At 30.8% G+C, this 24,469-nt stretch overlaps 2 protein-coding genes across 2 annotated transcripts; both read right to left on the bottom strand.

The window, feature by feature from the left end:
- Positions 1 to 901: 901 nt before the first annotated feature.
- Positions 902 to 1,528, bottom strand: LOC111242473 (transcription factor MYBS2-like). The gene is made up of 2 exons (XM_022785885.1): positions 1,467 to 1,528; positions 902 to 1,316 (listed from the first exon to the last, which is right to left on the bottom strand). Exons 1-2 carry the CDS (start codon positions 1,526 to 1,528, stop codon positions 902 to 904), a joined length of 477 nt encoding a protein of 158 aa, XP_022641606.1.
- Positions 1,529 to 3,465: 1,937 nt separating this feature from the next.
- LOC106773219 lies at positions 3,466 to 14,299 on the bottom strand. The gene is made up of 4 exons (XM_022785886.1): positions 14,119 to 14,299; positions 5,078 to 5,715; positions 4,130 to 4,739; positions 3,466 to 4,021 (listed from the first exon to the last, which is right to left on the bottom strand). The coding sequence occupies exons 1-4, from the start codon at positions 14,297 to 14,299 to the stop codon at positions 3,600 to 3,602; spliced, it is 1,851 nt and encodes a 616-aa protein (XP_022641607.1). The 3' UTR covers positions 3,466 to 3,599.
- Positions 14,300 to 24,469: the final 10,170 nt, after the last annotated feature.

Below are 24,469 nucleotides of genomic sequence, written 5' to 3' on the forward strand. Positions count from 1 at the left end.
ACAACACACAGAAAGGAGACATAAAGATGGAGCAATAACTTGACAAAATGAAAAAACTTGCTAAGTTAAAGTTGACAGGTTCACCAAATTCTAACTTTGATTTAGTGATTCATACACTAAATCTTTTGGATTATGATTACAATGGTTATCAAAATGTCTTATCATATTAACATCAGTTGGATTGAATTGCAAATCCAATTATTAATTTTTTGAAAGCCAATTAGATCAACTCAATAATTTTAACAACTTAATCTAAATGCCTCTACGAACTTTGTTACTAAGAATGAATTTAAAAGGCAGCAAATTTAGATCATAAAGTGATTGGAAAAGTTATAATTTCAAAAGCACAAAAGGTGACAAAAGAAAAAGTCTAATGTTGTTATCAATTTATAAGTCCTATATACAGAAAAACATCCTCTATTGACAATGAAAAATAATAAACACATCATGCATTCATAAAGAGTTTCACCTTATGAAGATCAACATCATGAATGGTATTTTGACAATGGAACCAATAACATGTGTCATTTAAGTTCCTACAAATATGCCTTATTTTGCTTTCATATTTATCATTTTTATTATTTTAATTAATTATAATAATGACAAGAAATTTTGACTTGATTTTCTAACCCTTTTAAATATTTTTTTTTTCAAAATGGTAGAGGGATTGACTATAAAAAATGAAGCTACATAAACGAAAGTTTTACTATAATAAATAATTTTAATTTCACATAAAATAACCTTTAAACACTAAAAGAAAAAGTTTATCATAAATATCTTATTTTATTACTGACGAAACTAGAGAAAACATAAAGTATTAAAAATGTTTTCAACCACAATCATTACATTTAACCCTTTAACCCTTCAATATTTTCAAAAACTAAACAAAATAATTATTTAGTTAGATATATCCTGTCAAATCTTCTAAGATGTCGAGATCTGCAAAAATAGCTTGGTCAACTTGGTAATCTGGAATACAGACATCGTCATTTTGCACATTAACTGGGTAATCTGGAACATAGACATCGTCCTTTTGCATATGAACTTGATCATTTTGCACATCAACTTGGTAATCTGAAACATTGACATCGTCATTTTGCATATGAACTTGATCATGAGAAAGAAAGACATCCTCGTTGTCTGATGTTTTTGCGTCGTAAAAACTTTTTCTTTTGCCTTTATTGGGTGCGGCCAAATGTTTGTAGTAATGCTGTGCATGGCTGGAAACTTGTGCTGGAGTCCTGGTTTTCACCACATACCTTGAAATATTGGTCCATTGTCCCTTCTTGTATATCTCGAGTCCTTTCAGGAACAACCTATTATAAACAAAATCGTAAGACTTGATTAAGCATTTAAGTATAGAAAAACAATTTACTTACTTGTGTTCTTCTTCACTCCATCTCTTGTAACTATTAGTTTGAGTCGGAGGTGGTGCTATAGATGAAGATGAAGATGAAGATGAAGACGACGATGATGATGATGGAGGAAACTCATTGCTTTCAAACTGGTTGTTCATATCTTTCGACATTCTTTGCTTCTTTCTTCTCTGAATCGTGTGTGATTCTTTTCACTGTAATCCTTTATAAAGTACTTTGTAGATATATAGATATAATATCTATACATAGATAGATATAATCTCCCAATAAACAACAGCTATATCTTAAATAATCTATTTTAACTGTATACGTGTTCTGTAGATTTCACCTAAGATTTTTTTTAATAGAATAATTTATCTTTTTAAGTGTAAAACAGTTGTGATAAGATATGCTATATGATTATAAAAATAAACACAAGCTTAAATTATAATAATTTATTAAAACATTTTGATCTTGGAATTTTAAAATTTTAATTTCTTGTTTGAAAAAAAAAATATGCTCCCTGACACATTTACCTTTTTTTCTCTATTGTAATATATATATATATATATATATATATATATATATATATATATATATATATATATATATATATATATATATATATATAAACACATGTTTGCATATATTGTAGATTGAATAATTTGTTTTCACTGAAAATCTCTCTCTTATAGCTGTAAATAATCATTATATTGATCTTGATTAGTGAAGATTCGTTTATAAATTTAACTATTATCTAAAAAAGTAAAAGTCAACTTTATAAAAATAACCGCAAGTAGTTTGATAAAATAACCAGTAATAATTAAGATCTTATATAATTTAGTGAGTATATTATAATATATAACCAATAATTGAAAATATTATTAAAAATAATAAAAATTAATAAAATAACCAATAACAAATAAATAATAATTATGATATAATATATAAAATAAGATTGAAAAACATAGTTCACACTAAAAATTGAAAATGGTATGTATTTATATAAAAATTGACATTTAAAAGTACATATATAATTAAGTATATTATAATGTTACGGGTAAATTTTGAATAATGCATTTATTAACAAAAACAAGTTTAAATATAAAATGAAAAGGAAAGTGATAAATCCTGCAAATTAAAAATGACATTGTATTAAGCATTTTTTATTATAATTTTAACAAAAACAAGTTTAAATCCAAATTAAAAATTGCATGGTATTAAGCATTTTATACTTTTATAATAAGTAATCAAATTTTTAAACATGCAAATTACAATTTAAATTTACAATAAATAAAAATATGACATTCTTAAAATAATAATAACTCTTAAAATTATTATACAAAAGAAAATCTTAAAAGCATTCAATGATTTTGGAATGTTTGCAACGGTTCCTAAAAAAAATCACATTTCAGATCAATTTTCTTTTGAAAACCGTTTTAGAAAATATTTATAAATTTTATTATGAATAAAAATTTGCAAGAACTTATTATTTATGTTTTTTTGCAAAACTTTCGGCACAAAATATTTTTCACAAAAAATTTAAATATTTTTTTACAGAAAATTTTGCAAGAAGTACTTGTAAATTTTATGATTTTATAGGAAATAATTATTTAGTTAATTAAAATTCTTAGAAAAGATAAAAAATTCTTTATATACAAAATTTTATTAATAAATTTATAAGAAAAATTCTATAAAGTATTAGAAATTGTAGAGTCATGCTCATTATATAAGTGGTCAAGGTTTTTATTTGAAAAATGATACTTTTCACATACATAAATTTTTTACATTAATTTATTTTCTTATTTTTTACTTTTTTTTTTTTGAAAAATTACAAAAATTTACTGTTTTAAGACTATTTTATCTTTTCTAAATGTATAAATGAATGTGAATGTATATCATGTTACCCTCTTCTTTTTCTTTTATTTATTTGCAAATGAAAAATGCTTCACAGCAAGATAGTAGATACTTCCTCTTACTAAAGGCAATGAGATATTTATTATCTATTAATAGTGTATATAATTTAGAAGAACAAAATAGTTGTAAAATAACCATCAACCAGCTAATTAAAGAAAATTAAATACTATTTTATTTGAGATTAAACATATTACACCCAAACATAATAGTAAATGCTGAATCCAACTATGCAGAATGTAAAATAATAAAGCAAAATATAAAAAAAAAATAAAAAGAAAAAAGGTTTCTGCAATAGTAATCTTAGACTCTTAATCCAATTAACCTAAGCTACACATTGGTTTGAACAAGCTGGAACCACTGGCTTTGAGGATCATCAAGACATTCAGAATCATCTTTTATGCAGATACACTTTGAAGTCACAATGGTGGATGAGTTAGAATCCTTCTGCAAGCAAAGTTGTTCCTCTTGTTGATTCAAACTTGCCAAGTGAAGTTTAGAAAGAGATTCAGATTTCCATGAACTGTTGTTCGTTTCACAATCAGAAACTACAACTGGAAGCCCTTCACCAGTTGCTGTTAAGCACTTCTCAGTGCTATGTAAAAGCATTTTTGTCTCATCCTCTCCACGAACCCATCTGTGTTTGCTCTCACAGCTTCCGAGTTCAACTTCATTCCTGTCATTCACTTGAGCACATTGACCAGACAGTGGGTGGTACAAGATATTTACAATGGGGGCCATGGAGTTAGGTTCTGCATCAAGAACAAGCAATGTTAACCTTTATAAACACATGTTTNAAAGAATAGTAACNGATGGTGATCAATCTAAGAGTGCATGATAACTGAACTCAAAAAGCTTACCAAGATTCTTCCTTTGCAAAAGCTGGAACTTGTCGGTGAAATTTGGATATCTAAGGTTACGCCATGTTGCATCCATTACACCAAATGACTCCTCAACTTGGACCTGGTCTTTCTTCAAATAGTAGCTACCTTGGAAAGCCCAGAATCCCCAGTCCATATCCTTTCCAAGAAGATAGGTTTGAAGGCATGTCAAGAACCTGTTGTCTTCTACTGAAGAACCTGCCTCGTTGAATCCAAACTCTGTAAAAATCAAAGGAGCTGCATTCTCGCCAGTGGTAAGGAATCCAGCTCTGTGGTCTATCGCTTTAACGTTGTTGGCACATATCCTATTCAATGGTTGCTTTGTCCATATCTCTTTCAATTTGAGGGTTCCAATTCCAGACCATGAGTACAAATGTGTCTCAAACACCATTTTCTTACCCAAGTCTATCTTCAATGGTTTTTTCCTTAAAAACTGCAACTCAGTGTCATAGTTCAAGCCTGAGATAAGCACAAGCACATTTGGATTTGCCTTGTGAATTGCTACTGCTCCTTGGCTCATGTACCTGTACCAATCCTTCAAATTTTGGCGAGGGCCATGCAATTCATTCCTCAAACTCATTGCCACAACCTGTTAGAAAACCAGAAGTAATAACAAAGTCATCTTTCTGTATATTCAATCTTAGCCAAAGGGAGGATAAAAAAAAGCGAAACTATTAACATAGCCTCTAAGATTATCTCTAAGTTCAATCATGTCCAAGAAAACTATGAACTTTAAGTCTATAAATATAAAAGTTAAGTAGATCATTTTGGCAACAGGTACAGAATTTCTAACCCTAACAAAATCACGTTAAAGACTAAAATTTCTACTTCTTGTTGACAGGAGTTAAAACCAAAGAAATCTAAACAGGTTATGGTCAAAGTTCATATATATAATCGAGCCAAAAAGGAAAAAGGAAAAATACGTACAGCAGGGTTTCCATTGAAGTGTTCAGCAGCCAAAGTAAGGCCATGCACCCATTCCTGAGGATTGAAATGTCTGTCATGGAAGAAGCCATTCTCATCATCATCATTGCAGCACCACATAGGCTCACTCACATGGTTATCAAGCAACACTTTCACATTCTGAGCTCCAAGTTCTTGAACAACAGCATGGAACGTCTGAATGTGTGTCATGGACAAGACAGAAGGGTTGTTCTTGGCAATGCCTTGGACCACTTCTGGTACATCCAAAGAGGCTAAGTTGGCACTCACATTCTCATGAGCGTAGCGTGTCCACATGTAGATTGCATAGGTGAGACGCACGCAGTTGAAGTTGTGCTTCACAAGCTCACCAACAAGTTCCTTCAAGGGTCTTTTGTCAAGACCCTCAGGCATCATTGGTTGAAGGTGGCCAGCCCAATTGGCACACATCAACTTGACACGTTGTCCTGTGGCTTCATCTATGATCCATCTGTTCTGCGTTGATAAAGGGTATGCATTTGAATGTGATGCAGAGATGACTACAAGGAGGAGAAGAAAGACAAAACGTGAAGACATTTTCACTTTCAATGGAAAATAACTTTGATGTTGGAGAAGAAAGCGTGAGAATAAATATATAGAGTTTTCTGTTTACGTTTAGCAACCACATTAACAAAAGTTTTGCTGTTAACATATGTACCAATCTGTTTTCTGTTAAAGTTTCACTATAACTGATTAACTTTTTGTTTTTCCATTATATTATCTTCATGTAGTTCTTATTATTCATGTTGAAACACAGACTTTTATCCTTTGTTGATGTCTTTAACGTTATATTTGGCATTCGAGTCTCTCAAAATATCAATATATTGTTTGTTTGTTAGATTCCAGTGCCATCAGTTCAATTAGTTAAATGTTTATGGAATTTTACTATTGATATGTTATAAATCTAATTATCAAAATTGTAGATCATTTAATAAATATACAACTTTGAAATTTGTGTAAAATATTTATGATTATTTGTTTCTTTAATAATTTAAATTATATAATGAAAACATTTTTACATCAAAGTAATTAAATATATGGAGATATATGTATATAGTTATTCTGTTTAATAGTGAGTAAAAACAATGTTAATAAATCTTAACCTTCATATATATACATATCAATACAAAAGCATTTTCTAAGTCCTCACGCGCTTTCATTCATAATTATCTGTCAGTAAATGTAGTTTGACTTATTATTCAATTATTGGATAAGTATGCATTTATTAAGTTTTATAAAATATTTATGATTATGTGTTTTCAGAATTATCTGTTCGTTAATATAGTTTGACTCAATTAGGAATAGAGACATATTATTCAATTATTCAATAAGTACACATTTATTAATTTTTATAAAATATTTATGATTGTGTTTTTTTTGTTGTAACTTAAGTATATATATATATTAAAAACAATAATTAAAATCTTTTAAAAAGGAATCAAAATGAATATATATTAAAAACAATATTTAAATCTTTTAAAAAGGAATCAAAATGATCCCAAATTATATCAATTATAACATCTTTAATAACTTTAATTTTTTTACAAATTTGACTGTTTGCATTAAAAGTTCTAAAAATAAAAAATTATATATATATATATATATATATATATATATATATATATATATATATATGGATTTGCTAACTTACATATCCTGTTTTCAGTTAGTACATTTTAACCATGTGTACCTGGTTTTAGTAGATAAAAATATTCTAATAAATTTTATGTTTTAAGGTTAAGGGTATTTTAATAATTTTCATTCTCAAAACTAAAAAAGAAACAAAAAAAAAAAAACCCTTACTTCCTCCCTCATTTTTCTAGACCCTTTCTCTCTCATCTCTCTCACTCCAACATTTCATCTGTCATTCCTATATATATATATGAGTTTGCTAGCTTATGTCACCTCTTAAAATGTATCAAATTTAAGTAAAAAAAAAATTCTCATATATTATATATTCTAAATTTAAGATTCTAAATTTAGGGCTAAAAATATTTGAATAATTTTTCATTTTTATCTTATTTTTTATTTTAAGCTAAAAATAAAAATTATTAAAATATTCCTGTATTTAAATTATGTTTCTTTTATAAATAAGAATTTATTTCTCAATTAAAATTTAATATACTTTAAAAGGTTACATAAATTAACAAATATATATATATATATATATATATATATATATATATATATATATATATATAATATGTGCTGGTCTTTTTTTTTCTATCTTTTATATATGTGTTTTCACTTGTTTTCATGATAATAAAAAATAATTTTTATAATTATAATATAAATAGTTTTTATTTAGTTTGTACATGGTTTTATAATTAAAAAGTAGTTAAGTTTAAAAAGTGATTAAATAAAAAATGGTTAAATTTTAAAACTAAAAAATATTAATAAATAGACTTTTATTTAAAAATAAAATTAAAAAAATGTGAACACCAAAGAAAAAAAATCCTTTATTCGGAGAATCACATTTATATATATTTTTATATATAGATATAGATTAAGTTTATTATATATATTTGATTTAATTTTCTAAATTTATACATTTACCTTAAAATGTATGGATAGTAAGCTTCGCATACAAAATAATTGAAATACAATCTAACTTTCTCCAATAGAAAAGATTTATTTTGATATTTTATGTACATTTATTAAATTTCATTGATTCTTTTATATTTAACTATACATTTGGTGAGGCAGGGTGGGGATAGAAGTGAAAAGGTGTAGGATTTCTTTGTTTGATTTGTTCATATGAAAAAAAAACAGCCAAAATTTTAGGGAGAAAAAGAAGGAAGGAATTTTCTTTATTAAGAAAAAGAGAAAAAGTGTGAAAAGTTACCATAAGTTTGTTATATAAATAATTGTTTATGCATAATTATATTATAAATATTTTGTAATGTTAATATATAAGTACAAAAATTTAATATTTTAGTTTTATCTGATATTTTTACAGTAACAATTTTTAATAGTGATTAATGATATAAGTTGGTAGATATATATTACTATAAATATAAGAAATAAGTTGAGAAAGTAAAATATGATATATTATGGATAAAGTCAAATTACAAAATTCCTTATTAACAGAAAAAAAAAAATGAACCAATTCAGTTTATTCGTTTTTAACATATTTTATAATAAGTCAATCCAAACAGGTTGATATATTTGAGTAACAAACATTTATTAAATCAATATAATTAATAAAAACTGTGGAAGAAAAAGAAATTAGGTAACACATAAATATATTATAACCACATTATATCACTAATTAATTTTTAAATTTTTTTCTTTCAAAATATTTATTTTAGTTTTTATCATTGATGATAGGTACTATAAAATATTAAAATTAATTAAAATAATTTTTCTTATCCATAGACTAAATTTAAATAAATAAACTGAAATAAAATAAATGAATAATAATTTGAGAAATATATTTTATTTGTCTTTTAACTTCTTTTTAATTACAATTTTTTCGATTGACATTTAAACTGACTTATTTATTTTCTAAGTCCTTTGACTGTTTTAGATAATAAAGAGATAAGTGAAGAAAGAGATAAAATAAAGAAAAATAGAAGATATGGAATATGACAAAAATATACTTAATTAGCAATTTGACTTATATTTAGGTGTTTAATTTTTATATTTCTTTTTACTCAATTAACTTTCTATTTTTGTAAAAAAAATTAACATGTTTTATTAAATTAAATTGACATTAATATTATTTAAAAATATCACGTATTAAAATCTAATATTTTTTTATCTTATATTTTTTTTAATTTTTAAGAGTTTTATTAAGTCTGTTTTTAAAAAACAAAAACTCAAATATTTTTAAAATAGCAAAAACTCAACAATTGAGTTAAAAAAATATACTAATCAAAACAAATAAAAATCTAAATTTAAAGACTAAATTATTAATTAAACTAAAAAAAATAAGATTAAATATCTTTATGTGTACGAAGGGATAAGACATAACTATAATTTTTTCTCATAGAATATTATTTATAAATAAAAAATCTTTTAATTTTTCTTGTATTTTTTATTTTTTAACTTTGTAAATTGGATTGTTTTATATTTCAAAAGTTTGATTTGTGATTACATTGGATTGATTTATGCTCTAAGAAGGTGATTTATGATTACATTAAATGTATTTATGTTTTAATATAACTTTTATTCAAAATATATGCTTTTGGATTGTTCTAGACTGTTATGACTGTAAAATTATATTCAAGTCTGTTTATATAGTTGGGAATGTTGTAGATATAGACCTGTTCTTAAAAAAAAGAATATGCCTCGGTTGTGGCTATAACTGAGGCAGAAAACTCTCCTACAATATAAGTTCAGGTCCCAATCGAGGTATAAAGGTTGGCGAAAGAAGAAAAAAAAAGACCCTACTACCTCGGTTCAGGTCCCAACCGAGGCAGTAAAGATAAACATATTGCCTCGAGGCAACAAACGTGGACATACTGCCTCGAGGCAATAAAGGTGGACATACTACCTCGGCTTAGAGGGAACTGAGGCATAAAGTCCCTGCAAAAAAAAAAAACACATACGGCTTCGGTTGACTTTGAACCGAGGCGAAATTGTCCACCTTTTTGCCTCGGTTCATAACCGAGGCATAAAAGTCTAGACTTTTTGTCTCGCTTGTATATGTCTTGGTTCAAAAACTACTCAATGCATGATATAGAACTTGATATAGTAGTGTTTGCATTAAAAACATGGAGACACTACCTCTATGGGGGAAGTTTCCAAGTTTTTAGTGATCATAAAAGCCTAAAGTACTTGTTTGACCAGAAGAAGTTGAACATGCGATAAAGAAGATGGATGGAATATATGAAAGATTATGATTTCGAGCTTTTATATCACCCAGGAAAAGCCAAAGTGGTGGCAGATGCATTGAGTAGGAGACAGGCTCATATAACAACACTGATGGTGAAGGAATTAGAACTGATAGAAAAGTTACGTCATATGAACTTCGGGGTGCAGTTGACCCTAGATCATATATGGTGTGGTCATTTGGCAATCACTAGTGACTTCTTAGAACAAGTGAAGGTTGAACAATCAATGGATCAAGAGTTGCAGTAGAAGATCAAGTCATTGGGCACCGATCAAACCAAGGAGTTCGTTCTAGGTAAAGATGGCATTCTTCGATTTAAGAACAAAGTATGTATACCTGCAAAGACTGAGTTGAAGTGTTTAATTTTGGAGGAAGGTCATAAAAGTCGTCTTAGCATACATCCAGGTATGACTAAGATGTATAAGGACCTAAAGGGGTCGTTTTGGTGGAATGGTATGAAGAGGGATGTGGCAGAATTTGTTGCAACTTGCTTGGTGTGTCAAAAGGCAAAAGTAGAGCATAAAAAACCAGGAGGGATGTTACAACAGTTAGACATTCCTCAATGGAAGTGGGACAGTGTCTCGACGGACTTTGTAACTCATTTACCAAAATCATCAAAAGGTCACGATTCTATCTGGGTTATCGTAGATAGACTAACCAAGAGTGCTCACTTTTTGCCCATTAACCAACGTATGTCCCTAGAAAAGCTGACAAAGTTATACATCTAGGAAGTAGTGAGGTTGCATGGCATACCTGCAAGCATTGTGTCAGATAGAGATCCAAGGTTCACTTCAAGGTTTTGGCAAACACTACAAAATGCTTTGGGTACACAACTGAGGATGAGTTCAGCTTATCACCCTCAAACTGATGGTCAAATAGAAAGAACTATTCAGTCTTTGGAGGATTTATTAAGAACTTGTGTGTTAGATTGATAACGGTCTAAAAACCGTTATTTTTATACTTAAATTTGATATTAAATCGCACCCTTTATGGCTTAGAATGAGCTTAGAATCATGTAAAACTTTTAGTTTAGTCATAAGAGAGTCAAAAGTGGTTTTTAGAGATATTATGTTTGTTTTACATTGTTTTAACAGGATTTGATGAGAATTGAAGGATGGAAGTGAAGAAGGGAGGACTTAGACTCAAGGAAGGATGAGAAAAGAAGCAAAAGAGGACTAAGGTCCATCGCTCAGCGCCAATTCCAACGTTGAGCGCTAGCTTCGAGGAGGAAGCCACTGTTTCTCGCCTGAGCGGTGACGCTGAGCGTCCTGCGATTCTGAGGGCCAGCGCTGAGCGCCAAATTCCACCGCTAAGCGCCCTGTAATTATAGGGTCCACCGCTGAGCGGTCAAATAGGTGTTGAGCTCCTAAATGATGTGCCTGTGCCAAAATTCTATTACTTTTTTGCGTTATAAATAGCCCCAGTGCGACCCTCAGAGTAATCTTTTGGCAGTGGAAGACTTCAGAGCACTTTCTACACTCCTTGGAGGCGGTTTCTTGGATGCTTAGGCTCCAATTTATCAAATCTAGGGTTTACTTTTTCCTTTTTTCCATTAATTCCATCTAGTTTCACCATGTTTATGGTGAACTAATCCCTTTGTTGTTGGGGAACAATGTAGTCCTTTTGAAACTCTCTTGTATCAAATTTCTTATTATATTCACATGCTTTTATTATCAATTGTTTGGGTTTTCTTTTCTGTTGATAATGCTTACATCGTTTAACTCATTCGGTGTTATGTTATTTGATTTTGTCGATATGGGAACGTAAAGGGAAATCTAGAACTGATTAGAATTCTGTTGATTATGAAATACTTCCTAGGAATAGGAGTAGGACGACCAATTGCTTTAAGATTCTGTACCTAATGCGTTGGTAATTACTAGGGAGACTAGGAATGGTAAACTAGTAATTGGTAATAGGCTTTATTCGTCGAGGAATCGGATTTTGAGTAATTTAGAAAGTTGCATGACATTGATAATAAAGCGAATTTAATAAGAACAGTAGATATAAGAGGGTGGATAAGGATGAAATTGTAAACCTTAACAACTCCATTCATTCATATATTTTATTTGCCAATTGATTCAATTTGCATTTGCATGTTTAGATTTAGTTTTGCATTAACCCTACAAAATTATTCTTCTTTTAAGTCGTATGCAATCAATTTACATGAAAGATAAAACCTAAGAGTCCCTTGGGAAATGGTCTTGGACTTACTGTCTATTATTACTTGATACGATCTGGTACACTTGCCAGGGGCTTAACAAGATCATCTCGAAAGTTGGAATGAGATACTACCATTAGTAGAATTTACTTATAACAACAGTTATCATTCCAATATTGGTATGACGTCGTATGAAGCTTTATATGGAAGAAGATGTAGAACACCATTATGTTGGTTTCAAGATAGGGAATCACTGACAGTAGGGCCAGAGTTATTACAACGAACCACAGAAAAGATAAAATTGATCCAAGATCGAATGAGTGCAACTCAAAGTAAACAAAAGTCATATGCTGACAAAAGGAGAAGGCCGTTGGAATTTGAGGAAGGAGATCATGTTTTCTCATGAGTAACATCAGCTATAGGAGTCAGGAGAGTTATCAAGATGAAGAAACTAACACCCAAATTTCTTGGACCTTATCAAATTCTCCGAAGGATTGGGCCAGTAGCTTATGAGATGGCACTACCACCTCAATTGTCAAATTTGCATAACCTTTTTCATGTATCACAACTAAGGAAGTATATTCCCGATCCAAAGCATGTATTGGAAGTGGATGAGATTCAGGTCAAAGAGAATTTAACAATAGAGGTTGGACTGGTATACGAGTAATAGATGTTCAAACAAAAAGGCTAAGAGGAAAAGAAATTCGCACAGTAAAGGTACTATGGAATGAAGATACGTTGGGAATTAGAGGAATTTATGAGAAAAGAATATCCATATCTTTTTGTTGAATAATCAATTTTCGAGGACAAAAACTTTTGTTGTTGGGAAGATTGTAAAACCGTTGAAAATAGTTGTAATAAAGATGCTACAATTTTAGATATAAATAAAAAAAATTTGTATAAATGCTACAGTAAACTGCTACAGTAAAATAGTACAATGCTACAGTGAAATAAGTACAATACTACAGTAAAATGTAGTACAACTACAGTACTACTACAATAACCCTAACTCCAACTATAAATAGGGGTGAGGAAATGAAGTTTTTCACAAGGAGAGTGAAACTAAGCAAGACTTTAATAAAAAAAATAAGGAGATATTAGGACTAGAATCTTAGTTATAGAGAAGGTAACAAGAGATTCTGAAGAGGTATTCTTCATTCAAGAAGGAACGAGAATCAGGTAAGAGTAGCTAACCCTTTTATGCTTTTAGGTTAATAATTTAATATATTACTATCCATGCTTTGAACTTTTGTATGTTTATGTGTTGGTTGTTGATAACACTCTAGATTTGCATATTTTTCTTTGTTAAAAATCTTTTCTTAGGTCTTTGTAGTTTTTATTTTTTTAGAAATAGAATATTTTAGTGTAAAAAGGTAAAAATAGGATTTTAATAAAAATAGAGTTAATTTTCTAGTTTTAGGTAAATAAAATTAGTTTTTGAAAGAAATAGATTTTTTTTGAAAAATATTTTAGAAAACAAAATAAAAATATATATTTTTAATACATTTTCATTCGTTGCAGATTTAATTTTTTTTGGAAGCTTTGGGCTGCTGTTGCACATTTTTTTTAGACTAAAAACGTTGTTGGGCTGCTGATCTGACGTTGAAGCCCTTGCTGGAAAATTATGCACTAAAAATGGGGCTGATTTAATGTGTTGGAATTGGGCCACTGGATAAAGAAATGTTGGTGCTGACCTTGGTCTGATGCATAAGATTGAAGAATTAGGCAGCTGGTGCAAAGCGTGCTAGATTGGGCCTAAGTTTAATAAAAATGCTGCTTCAACGCTGATGTGAAATGGGCTAGGCTGATCTCCAACTGATTGGAACACTGTGTTTTGGAGAAGCAAAATAATGAAACAGTGAGTTTGACATTGCTGCAGCTTCTTGAGGGGTCTCTTTCCCTTACTGTCATTTGGCAAAGGATCTTGAACATTCATTCTAGAGAAAAGAATCCCTCGAGCTAGGGCTTATTCAAGTGAGAAGAGGAGAACTCCACTGGATGCGCGCCACTTACCTGAAGACGTGACCAGAACCAAGCTCGCGATCTGCCCGGAGCCGGAGAAGATGACTCGCGATCTGACTAGAGCTGCCACGTAGAGGGGATCAAACGGTTGGAAAGATGATGAAGGTTGGCTGTCCGATTGCGAAAAGGAAGCGTCGAGAGCAAGTTTCCTCTTTCCCTTTTTCCCTTTCATTTTATTTTTCTTTTGTTTTCTTCAGACCCTATAAAAAGGGTGCTCTTCCATGTAAGTAGAACACTTTACAAAACTCTCAGACATTCTCTGCAATTTTACATTTCGTTCTATAGTTTAGGATTATGGTTTTCTTGCCTTTTGGAGCGAATCACTCACAGTGGTGACAGCCCATGGTGGCTCCAATTGCAAGTTTTGTTCGGTACTTTTCGTTGTAAATTTCATTTCTTGTTAATAAAGTTCATCTTCTTGATGTTTCTCTGTTCAGTGCTTTTTGATTCTGTTATGTCGATTGTTTTTCAATGTTTCCCTTTTCTTGTGTGATTATGTGCTGTTTTTAGAGGAAAATTGATTTGAACTCGTAAATCTGCACATTGTAAATTCCTTTTTGGAATTATACGACCCGAGATGGGCGTAAATGAACGAGATGTCTTCTCGAGACAGATAAGAGTTCAATCAATGAAAACAAACATTTTAATTCATGTTATTTTAGTTTCTGTGAGTTGTTATTTGTAGATTCAGAATTGAGTTTGTTTTGATTTGGTAAATCAATTGATTGTTATTCATTTTTGGTTCTATATTAGAACTTGAGACCCCGAGGTAGGCAACTTATGAACGGGATGTCTTCCTGTATAATAATAATTCAATTGATAAGCCATTTCAAGCAAATTTAGTTCAGTTTTGTGACTGTTATCCAATAACTTTGTTCTGTTTATTAGTTTAGATTGTGCTTTCACTTCTGATTTTGGTTAGAAACAAAAGTTAGAATTGGATGCACTTTGGTTTGGTACATTGATTGGAGATCACATAGTTTGAGTTCATCAAATGAACTTTAAGACCCTATGATGGGTTTAACTTCCTAGGATGTCTTCCTGAAAAGTGACCACACATTCTTTGCACTGATTCACATGAATTTGATTCTAGTTTCTATTCTAACTAGTTTTTCTTGTTTTGTTTCTTTATTTTTGGTATTCTTGTGAATAGGTCATTCTCCATCTTATTTCTTTATTTTTGGTATTCTTGTGAATAGGTCATTCTCCATCTTATTTCATTCGGTTCTGTTAGGTGAATTGATTTCATACATCATTTGTTTTCATATCCAGTTAATTTTAGTTTCCTTGCATTGTTAATTTCTAGCATTCTTAGGTTAGCTTTAGTTACATTCACTTCTCATTTTAGTTTAAGTTATGTTCTGTTATACATAGGTTCTACACTTTAGCTTAGGTTTAAGGTTTTATTTCGTTATCTTCTTCCTTCTTTTCTTTTAAACAGATTATAGTTTAGCTTTCTTTTCCTTTTTAAATTCATTGTTTTCATATTTTTTTATTTCCCCACCTTGCATTAGTTAATAGGTAGTAAATAAGTAAATAAAATACAAGACAAAACTCTACACTTTAAACTTAATTTTAGTCGAGTCCTTGGATTGATACCTAGGTTGTCCCTTTATTGCATTAGTGGGAAAACTTAGTTTATTCTGATTTTAGGCGACAAAAATCAGTTTAACAGTTGTATAAGTATTTATGCCTAGAAATTTATGTGTTAGAATTGTTGATGAAAAACTATGTCGTTATTTTAAATCTGTGAATAAGAAATTTGGTTAAAAACTAGTTGATGAACACTTTGACTAGGAAAGACTTAGTACTTAAGTTGTCCATTGTGACGCACCTCTCTTTCCTAGAAGTCTACTTGACGAATTTTTAACTTAATCCTTATTGAGCATATTATGTACTACTATTTTATTTTCTAATATACTCAATTGATATGAAATTTGTGATTGTTGCATATATAGACTATAAAAATGTTAGAATGAATACCCAATCAAATTGTGAAATTTCAATTATTGACATGATTTTCCATTTTTGAAGTTACTTTAGTAAAACTTCTAATTGCCACTTAATCTACTGATAGATCAAGCTAGAAATCTAATATATGGTTCATAAGATATAGTAATTAACTTTAGATGTCACGATTTTAATTTGAGGATTATATTTAGAGGAAGTAATATTGTAACTTTTGGTAGAACGATCATCACTTTATTACTATCTCTAACTTATTTCAGAACAATATAAATCTCTATTTCGTTTACTTTAGATTAATTGAAATTTTGATAGATGGTTCCTGAGACATACTACTATATTTTCGACCTCTAAGATTTGAAATTAGATTGTTAATCCATAAATTTCAATTAGTAAAATTACGTTGAGTGTATAATCATTCTAAGTAAGTTAAAATTAGAATATGATAATCTAGTTTATAGGTATATATGATACGGTATAAATTCGTGGGTGTTGACACGATTGTGTAATGATGATGGATTATTATCACTTCATGATTTATTAATTGAATATGATTAAGCTAGATGAGCGAGATGAAGTGATTGGTTGATCTTGTAAAGAATTGAGTAAATATAAGGAATTATTAATTATGAAATGAAATTTAAAGATTTACTACCTGGAGTAGTGGAGTTAAGTAGAGTGACTCAGAAGGCTTATGAAAGCAAGCAGAGAGTGGTCTGACCATAAGGCTTTGACATAAGCAGAGTACTCGTAAGTTTTATAGAAGCAGACAGAGAGCGGTCTGACCATAAGGCTTCGGAATATGAATATAGTATATTGATAAGGCTTAAGGAAGCAAGCAGAGAGTGGTCTGACCATAAGGCTTCGGAAGTAAGCAAGTATATTGATAAGGTTTATGGAAATGAGAATGATGATTTTGAAGAAAGATGAGAAATAGTATATTAAGTGAAATAATTGTTTGAGGATAATAGTGCATAGAGATTGGTAGTAAAATATAATTGAATTATACATTTTAGGAGTAAGTTTAATGATTTTATGTTAACGGTTAACTTACTCTTATTTGTTTGTACAATGATCATATAACTCGTGTTATACGTGAGCAAATAATGTTGCAGATGTAGTGGAAAAGGCTTAGAGATGATGAGAGACTTGATGGGAAAATCTTTCAAGGGCTTTTTGTCAAAAATAAATTGTACCATAAAAATTATGCTGTGTAAAAACTTGTAAGTTTAATTTTGAACTTATGGTGAAGACTATGTTATTTAAAGTTTGTAAGTTTGAAATTGTACGTTGTTAAATTAAAATAATGTTTTGATTATGGAGATCAAATATTAAATTCAAATTTTACTACTCGTAATACTCTTGAAAATGTTTGGGGTGTTACAACAAGTGTGTCTGTATGGTTAATACATATGTTATCATGTTGATTTGCATACTATTGTGATCATAATTGTGTCTATATTTTCTGTATGCATGCTAAATGTTTTCATGTGTTAAAACATCAAGTGCAAAGCAATTTTGTATGACATAATCGATTACAATGATGTTGTAATCAATTAAGTTCATCAGATAGCTTTTGGTTTTGAACAGTGACAAAATAACAAGTTTGAAATCGATTACATTAAGTGTAAAATCGTTTAAAACTTGTGTATTTGCAAAACACATTTTAGAAATGTGCTATGATGAATTTTGAAGAGAAAAAGTTTTCAAAATCTTTTTAAGTAAAGAGCTTAATCGATATACTGGTTTTGTAATCAATTAATTTTGTTATGTTTTGAAAATTGTTTTAAAGCTTAGTCATAATTGCATAACGGTCATATTTTTTAAATATGTTGACTAGCATTAAATGGAAATCGATTACATTAATTGTGCATTCAAGTTGAATTGTATTAATTTTAATTTTGTTACAACTTTCAGTAGTGTAACCAATTACAATACTAAAGTAATCGATTGAATTGCGTCTGATATAAGAAATGTATAAATAGACGCACTGAAATCTGAACTGTAATAAGATAAACAAATTTGGTCATTTTTACACTTTCATATCTGATATTGTGATATGAGAGAAAAGTTACAGGTGTTCAAATTTACTCCAAGAATCAAGACTTAAAGATTTGGAAGAAACTTGAAGGATTCTTGAAGGAGATTCATTGAGTTGTTTTGTCTGATCAAATTCTGCACTGCTAAGGTGTCTCTATGCTAATAAGGAATGTGTGTTCAGCAATCTAGGATTGTGTTGCCCTATCCATGTGCGACGGGAAGAAGAACAAGGAGGTTTTTGACTTTGAGATGTGGTCTCAAAGGGTTTTGTGGCAAGGACGTGTGGTTCTTTATGCAAGTGTATTCTTTCTGTATTTGATTGTGAGTGGAAAAGGTGTTTACATGTTGAGAGTGTCTCTGTAAAATCTTTGGTGTAAATCTCAAATCATTATAATGAAATATCCTTCAATCTAAGGTTGATCGGAAGGGTGACTGGATGTAAGGGTATTGAGGCCGAACCAAGATAAAAATCTTGTGTTTGTTCTTCTCTCCTTATCTCTTGTACTTTAAATTGCATATGCATTTTACTTACACTACAAGATACATTAAAGATCATTCTAATTTTGCAAAAAGATTTAAAAAGTAATTGTTTTTATCAATCACCAATTCACCCCCCCCCCTCTTGGTGAAAGAAACTAGCCATATTTTTTCTAAAAAATGGCACCAGAGTTGGTTTTTCAAAAGTTATTTGAAAAATAATCGATTATTCTTTCTATGAAATTGATTAAGTGATCTGATGGTTGTTGTTTCTTCAATCATGAGAAGGAATGAATTTGATAATGATAGTGTGTATGTTGCTTGTAACAATAAGTGTATTTCTCTTACTAATGGTTTTCTTGAGTATTTTAAAACAAGAATATTCCAGAAATCCTCTCAAGGAAGAAAAATTGGCATCAACATTTTGGAATCTAAAGTAAGGAAAGTAGATTTTCTGGTAGAAAATTCACCAGATTCTTGAACATGAAGAAGACAAATACATATCCTAGTGATGATCAGAAGATAAACACAAAGACCAAGATTTTATAGGGTACTGATCTCAGTATTATGGCCAAGTCAAATACAACTGGAACATGTTTTGAACAAGAAGCAAAGGAATCTATGTGGTATCTAGATAGTGGATGTTCAAGACATATGACAAGAAATCCAACCAGATTCACAAGCCTTTCTCATAGGACCACTGGTCATGTCACTTACAATGACAATAACAAGGGTAAAATCAATTGTATTGGTAAAATCCAAACACCCTCTGCATGTGAAATTGAAAATGTATTGCTTGCTAAAGGTTTAAAACATAATTTGCTGAGCATTAGTCAATTGTGTGACAAAGGGTTGAAAATAACATTTGAACCAAATTATTGTCTTATAAGTAGCGGCTCTAAAGTCAATTGATTAGGATTCCATTTTTCCCTTAAAAGTCGTACATACACCTTTTGATGCATACAGTTCATAAAAAATTCTATAAGCAAAAAAGAATTTATGTATCGATTTTAATCTTTCTCTTTTTCTAATGGATTTCTTCAAACTAAAAAAAGAAGAAGAATATACTTAATTTAGTGAACTATCTTCTCATTGATGTATTGCTTTTATCGAGATCGAAGCCGAATCACAATGTCATTGTTAAACTCGCTTTTAGTCGCATCAAAGCCAACAAACTTGATTTCCCCACTAATGAAGTATAGTGGTCAACCAAGGATCAAAACTGTGATCAAGCTTAATGCACACATCATAAACAACATCAGGTATATCAATGTGTTCTACAACAAAAATTTCATCCACAATCTCAGAATAACCAGGTATGACAGCAAGACTATCAGGCAAGGGTTTCTCATGCATAAAATTATCAAAGTTGATTTGTACCTCACCCAAACAGATAGGAAGCTCAAGTTTAGAATCAAACTGTTGTGGCTCCTCAAAAATGACCTCACTAGCATTTATCATATCAGCAGCTAATTGAACACCTACTGTGAAGATATCATCTACTGAAACCATCTCAAAGCTAGTCAGAGCAAGAGATATATCAATGTGCTTAATGGAAAAGACTGAATTCAGAATATGAGTATTGATAGGCATCAAAGTATCTGTGTTCAAAACAGGCTTTACAGGCTCAATTTTTAAAAGATCAAAAGCATTTAAGTCCATTTGAACCTCAGATATATGAACAGGAATGTCAAGTTTAGAATAAACCTGTTCAGGCTGCAAACTAGAACCTGTGTTCTCAGCAGAATTAGTGGCTTCATTTGGACAACCACTCAATTTAGCTAACAAGGACCTAGCTTCTGAAACTGTTTTGTCCATAATAGACCCACCAGCAACAGCATCAACACAGAATCTATCCCTCATGCTCAGTCCATCACAGAAGTACAAGATGAGAAAATGCTCACTGATTTGATGCTCTGGACATGAAGCACACAACTGGTTGAATCTATCCCAGTACTCCCTCAATGTCTCTCCCTACAGCTGCATAATGGAGCTAATTTCTCTTTGCTTGGAGACTGTTGTTGAGGTTGGGAAGAACTTTTCCAGAAAGCTTCTCTGCATCTCAGTCCAAGCAGTGAATGGCTCTGAATCAGTTTTGTCATAGAACCAATCCTTGGCTGCATCCCCCAAAGAGAAAGGAAATGTCCTCAACTTGGCCCATTCTTGAGGGACATCTGTTGGCTTAAACATGAGGCAGAACACTTGAAACTCCTTCAAATGCAGATGTGGATTTTCTCCAGGCACTCCATGGTATTTAGGCAACCTCTTGATCAACTTGTATAACCAATCCTGAGAATTTTCCATTCTTCTCAACTCTAGAACACAACCTGTCTAAACCTGTACTTCAACTAAAGGAGCAGATTATACCAAACACGCAAGCATAACATGGAGAGGAACCAATATGCACAGATGATAGAATTTCAAAAATTTCAGAAACACAAGCTAAAAAGAAAGAAACTATACACACAGAACTAAGAACCAATATTTACAAATGTTAAAACTTCAGAAACAAACCCTAAGCACACTAAAAAAATATACAAAGAAAAAAAAAAGAAACAAACCTAAACAAGACTAACCTAACACTCTAAAACTCAACTCCCCGAGTCTCCGGCAACGGCGCCATTTGTTAAACTCGCTTTTAGTCGCATCAAAGCCAACAAACTTGATTTCCCCACTAATGAAGTATAGTGGTCAACCAAGGATCAATCCAAGGACTCAACTATGACTAAGTCTAAAGTGTAAAGTTTAATCTTGTATACTACTAACTAACAGACAAGGTGGGGAAAATAAAATCTAACTAAAAAGAAAAAAAAAATAAAACTAAAATTTATTTTTGAATAAAAAATAATATGAAATAAAAGGAAAGTAAAACTATATAGAAATCTAAACTACCTAAGATAGAAACAGTAACAGAAGATAATATGAAAATTTAAATGCAACTAAGATGATCCTAAACTAATGAATCTGAAACTAAAATAAACCTAGATACCAACCTATAAAACCAATGAACAACTAAATTTCCTAATTATATGCCTATTCTAGAAATGTAAATGTAAATGCAAAGACTAGATCATCACAGAACAGAACCGAATGGAAGGTAAAGTAAAAATCACAATCAGACCTAAGACTATTCAACATCAATTCAACAAAAATATTAAAAATAAAGCACTAAACCAAAGATAACATGCACAAGCAAAGAACATAGGAAAATGCACACTAGATTGAATGAAAGAGTCTCAATCACTCTTCAGAAAGACATTCCGAGAAAGTCAAGCCCTCTATGGAGTCTTTTTAGTTCATATTTCAGAACTTAAAGTGGTAATTCTCACTCAATTAATCAATCAGTGCACAGTTTCACAAGAACAGGAAATACAAGACTAAAATTGAACTTAGTTTGATAAGTATGAAGCATAACATCTCTCAAGAAGACCTCCTGAAAAATTAGGCCTAATCCAAGGTCCTATTACATCCAGACAGATGTAAAATTTTGGATGTTTTCCTTCAAAATTATCATGCACAGTTCAATACCAGCACACAAACACACATACTAGAAACGAAAAATAGAAATGATGAATCTTTATGCATTGGACTCTACTCTGACTCGAGAAGACATCTCGATGATTAATGCTCATTACAGAGTCATTTAACTCCAAAAGGAATTACAAAATGCAGAGATCATAGAGTCCAATTCAATTTCCAAAACAAAACAATTACAAAAATCGAAAACTGAATAAGAACAGAATGGAAAAGCACGAGAATAGAAAAACTGAAACAAGAAACCGAAAGTAACATCAATGATTTATTAGAACAGAAAGCTAATACTACAATCATACCAGAATCCGTAGAGAAAATTCACTTCTGTCACTCTCGTGAATTCCTCCTTGAAATCCAGTAACAAAATCCCTACTCTACAAAAGCGAATAAAACCCTAATCTAAGGAACGTAAACTGTAGAGTAAAGTGAAGTGCGTCTCAGCGTCCTATTTACATGAAAGAACCCCTTTATATAGGGTCTGAAGAAAGAATGAAAGAAAAATTGAAAGGGAAATGAGGAAACTTGCTTGCGACAATTTGAGGTTCTGATCGGACAATCCTCATCCTTCCTTTGCCATCCTTTGCCAGCTTCACTTCCAGCCGTTTGATCCTCCACGTGGCAGCACTGGTCAGCTTCTCCATCATCTTCGGTCACTTGTGGTCAGGACGCGCTGCTCTAGCTCACTCACTCAAGATCCCTAGCTTGTGGGTGTGTTTCCTCTCAAGTGAATTTCTCTCTCGCTGGATGGAGGAGTGCTCTTCTCCAAATGATGCTTCGAAAGAGACCCCCCAAGGGCAGCAATGCTGGAGCGCACCGTTTCACTAATTGGAATCAGACCCAGCTGCCAAAACGCACCTAAACGGCGTCGTCCTTTTAGAGTGTAGCCCAAATCTCCATTCTGTTCAGCCACTCCATTGTGAAATCAACGACCCAATTCTTCTTCAGCACCCATGCAACAACTTCACTAATTGGAGCCTAATCCACACCAGTGGCCCATCTGCAACAGCCCAATACAACAACTCTTTCTCAACCCAATTGTGCACACTAGCCCAATGCTTTTTCCAAATAAACCAAATCTGCATCAAAGAAAGAAAATCAATATAAATTTAAAGAAAAGAAAAAGAAATCTAACAATTAAAAAGAAAAGAATTTTTTTTAAAGATTTTCTAAAAAAATATAAATTTTCTAATTATTAACCAAGACTAAAATTTACATCTAAAAATCTATTTTTAACTACAATTTTGTAAAACTAAAGAATTTAAAGAAAAACCTAAATTTATCCTAATTCTAAACTATTAAAGACTAAAATGAATTAAAAAGGACTTCTAACCTAAGAAAAATATGTAAATTTGAGAGTTATCAGTCATTTTTTATTGCTTCCAAAAATGATCCTTTCAGTGTATTCAAGATGTTTGCAGCCATAATTCAGAATGAAAATGAGCTCAAAATTAAGTCATCATGGTAGGGAGTTTCAGAATGAGTGGTTTGACTAATTAATTATTATAGATTTTGTAGTGTTATAAATATTATACAATATAATAATTAATTATTACCTTTTTATTCACTACATATTTATTATACTATTATTTATTTCTTTAGATAATATTACAAAATAAATTTTTTATAAACATATTTTACATTATAGGTTGGTTATAAAATATGCTCCTCTTCTAAAAAAATATGTTTGTCGTAACCGGTGTCGCGATAGGACGACGATCCAAAAAAGAAAACAAGTTTTTTGAAAAAGAGTTTTGGAGTCGCCACCATAGTTTATTATGGAAAACTACGGAAAAACCATAAAATAATAAGACAAGGTCTGTGAAAACCAAATTTTGGGTTCGGGAGTCGGTTACGTGTAGGGAAGGTATTAGCACCCTACAACACCTGACCTAAGGCAATACCTTTAATTAAATACGCGAATGTGATGTGGTTTACAAAATGTTTAATAATCCCCAAAAATAAAATTCTAAAGAAACGAAAAAATATTTTTTTATTTTTTGTGTCCGACAAGGATTGACCTTGCTCCTACGTATTCTCAAAATGAGAAATCAGGGTTACGTAGTTCTAGGTTAAAAATTGTTTGTTGTTTGAAAATATGATTGTTTTTGGTTTTTGAAGATTTTTTGTATAAGGAAAGGAAAAGGTTTTTTAGCACAAGGCCTACGCGAACTGTCGCACGTGCGCTATTAACCTTTTAAAATATATTTTGGTTATTTTTATAAAAGAAGGAAAAAGGTATTTGGCACAAGGCCTACGCGGACGGTCGCACGTTGTTAACTCTTTGGCAAGTGTACCAAATCGTCTAAAGTAATAAACCGGTAAGACC

Source organism: Vigna radiata, chromosome 9 (assembly GCF_000741045.1).
Source record: "Vigna radiata var. radiata cultivar VC1973A chromosome 9, Vradiata_ver6, whole genome shotgun sequence".
NCBI lineage: Eukaryota > Viridiplantae > Streptophyta > Magnoliopsida > Fabales > Fabaceae > Vigna > Vigna radiata.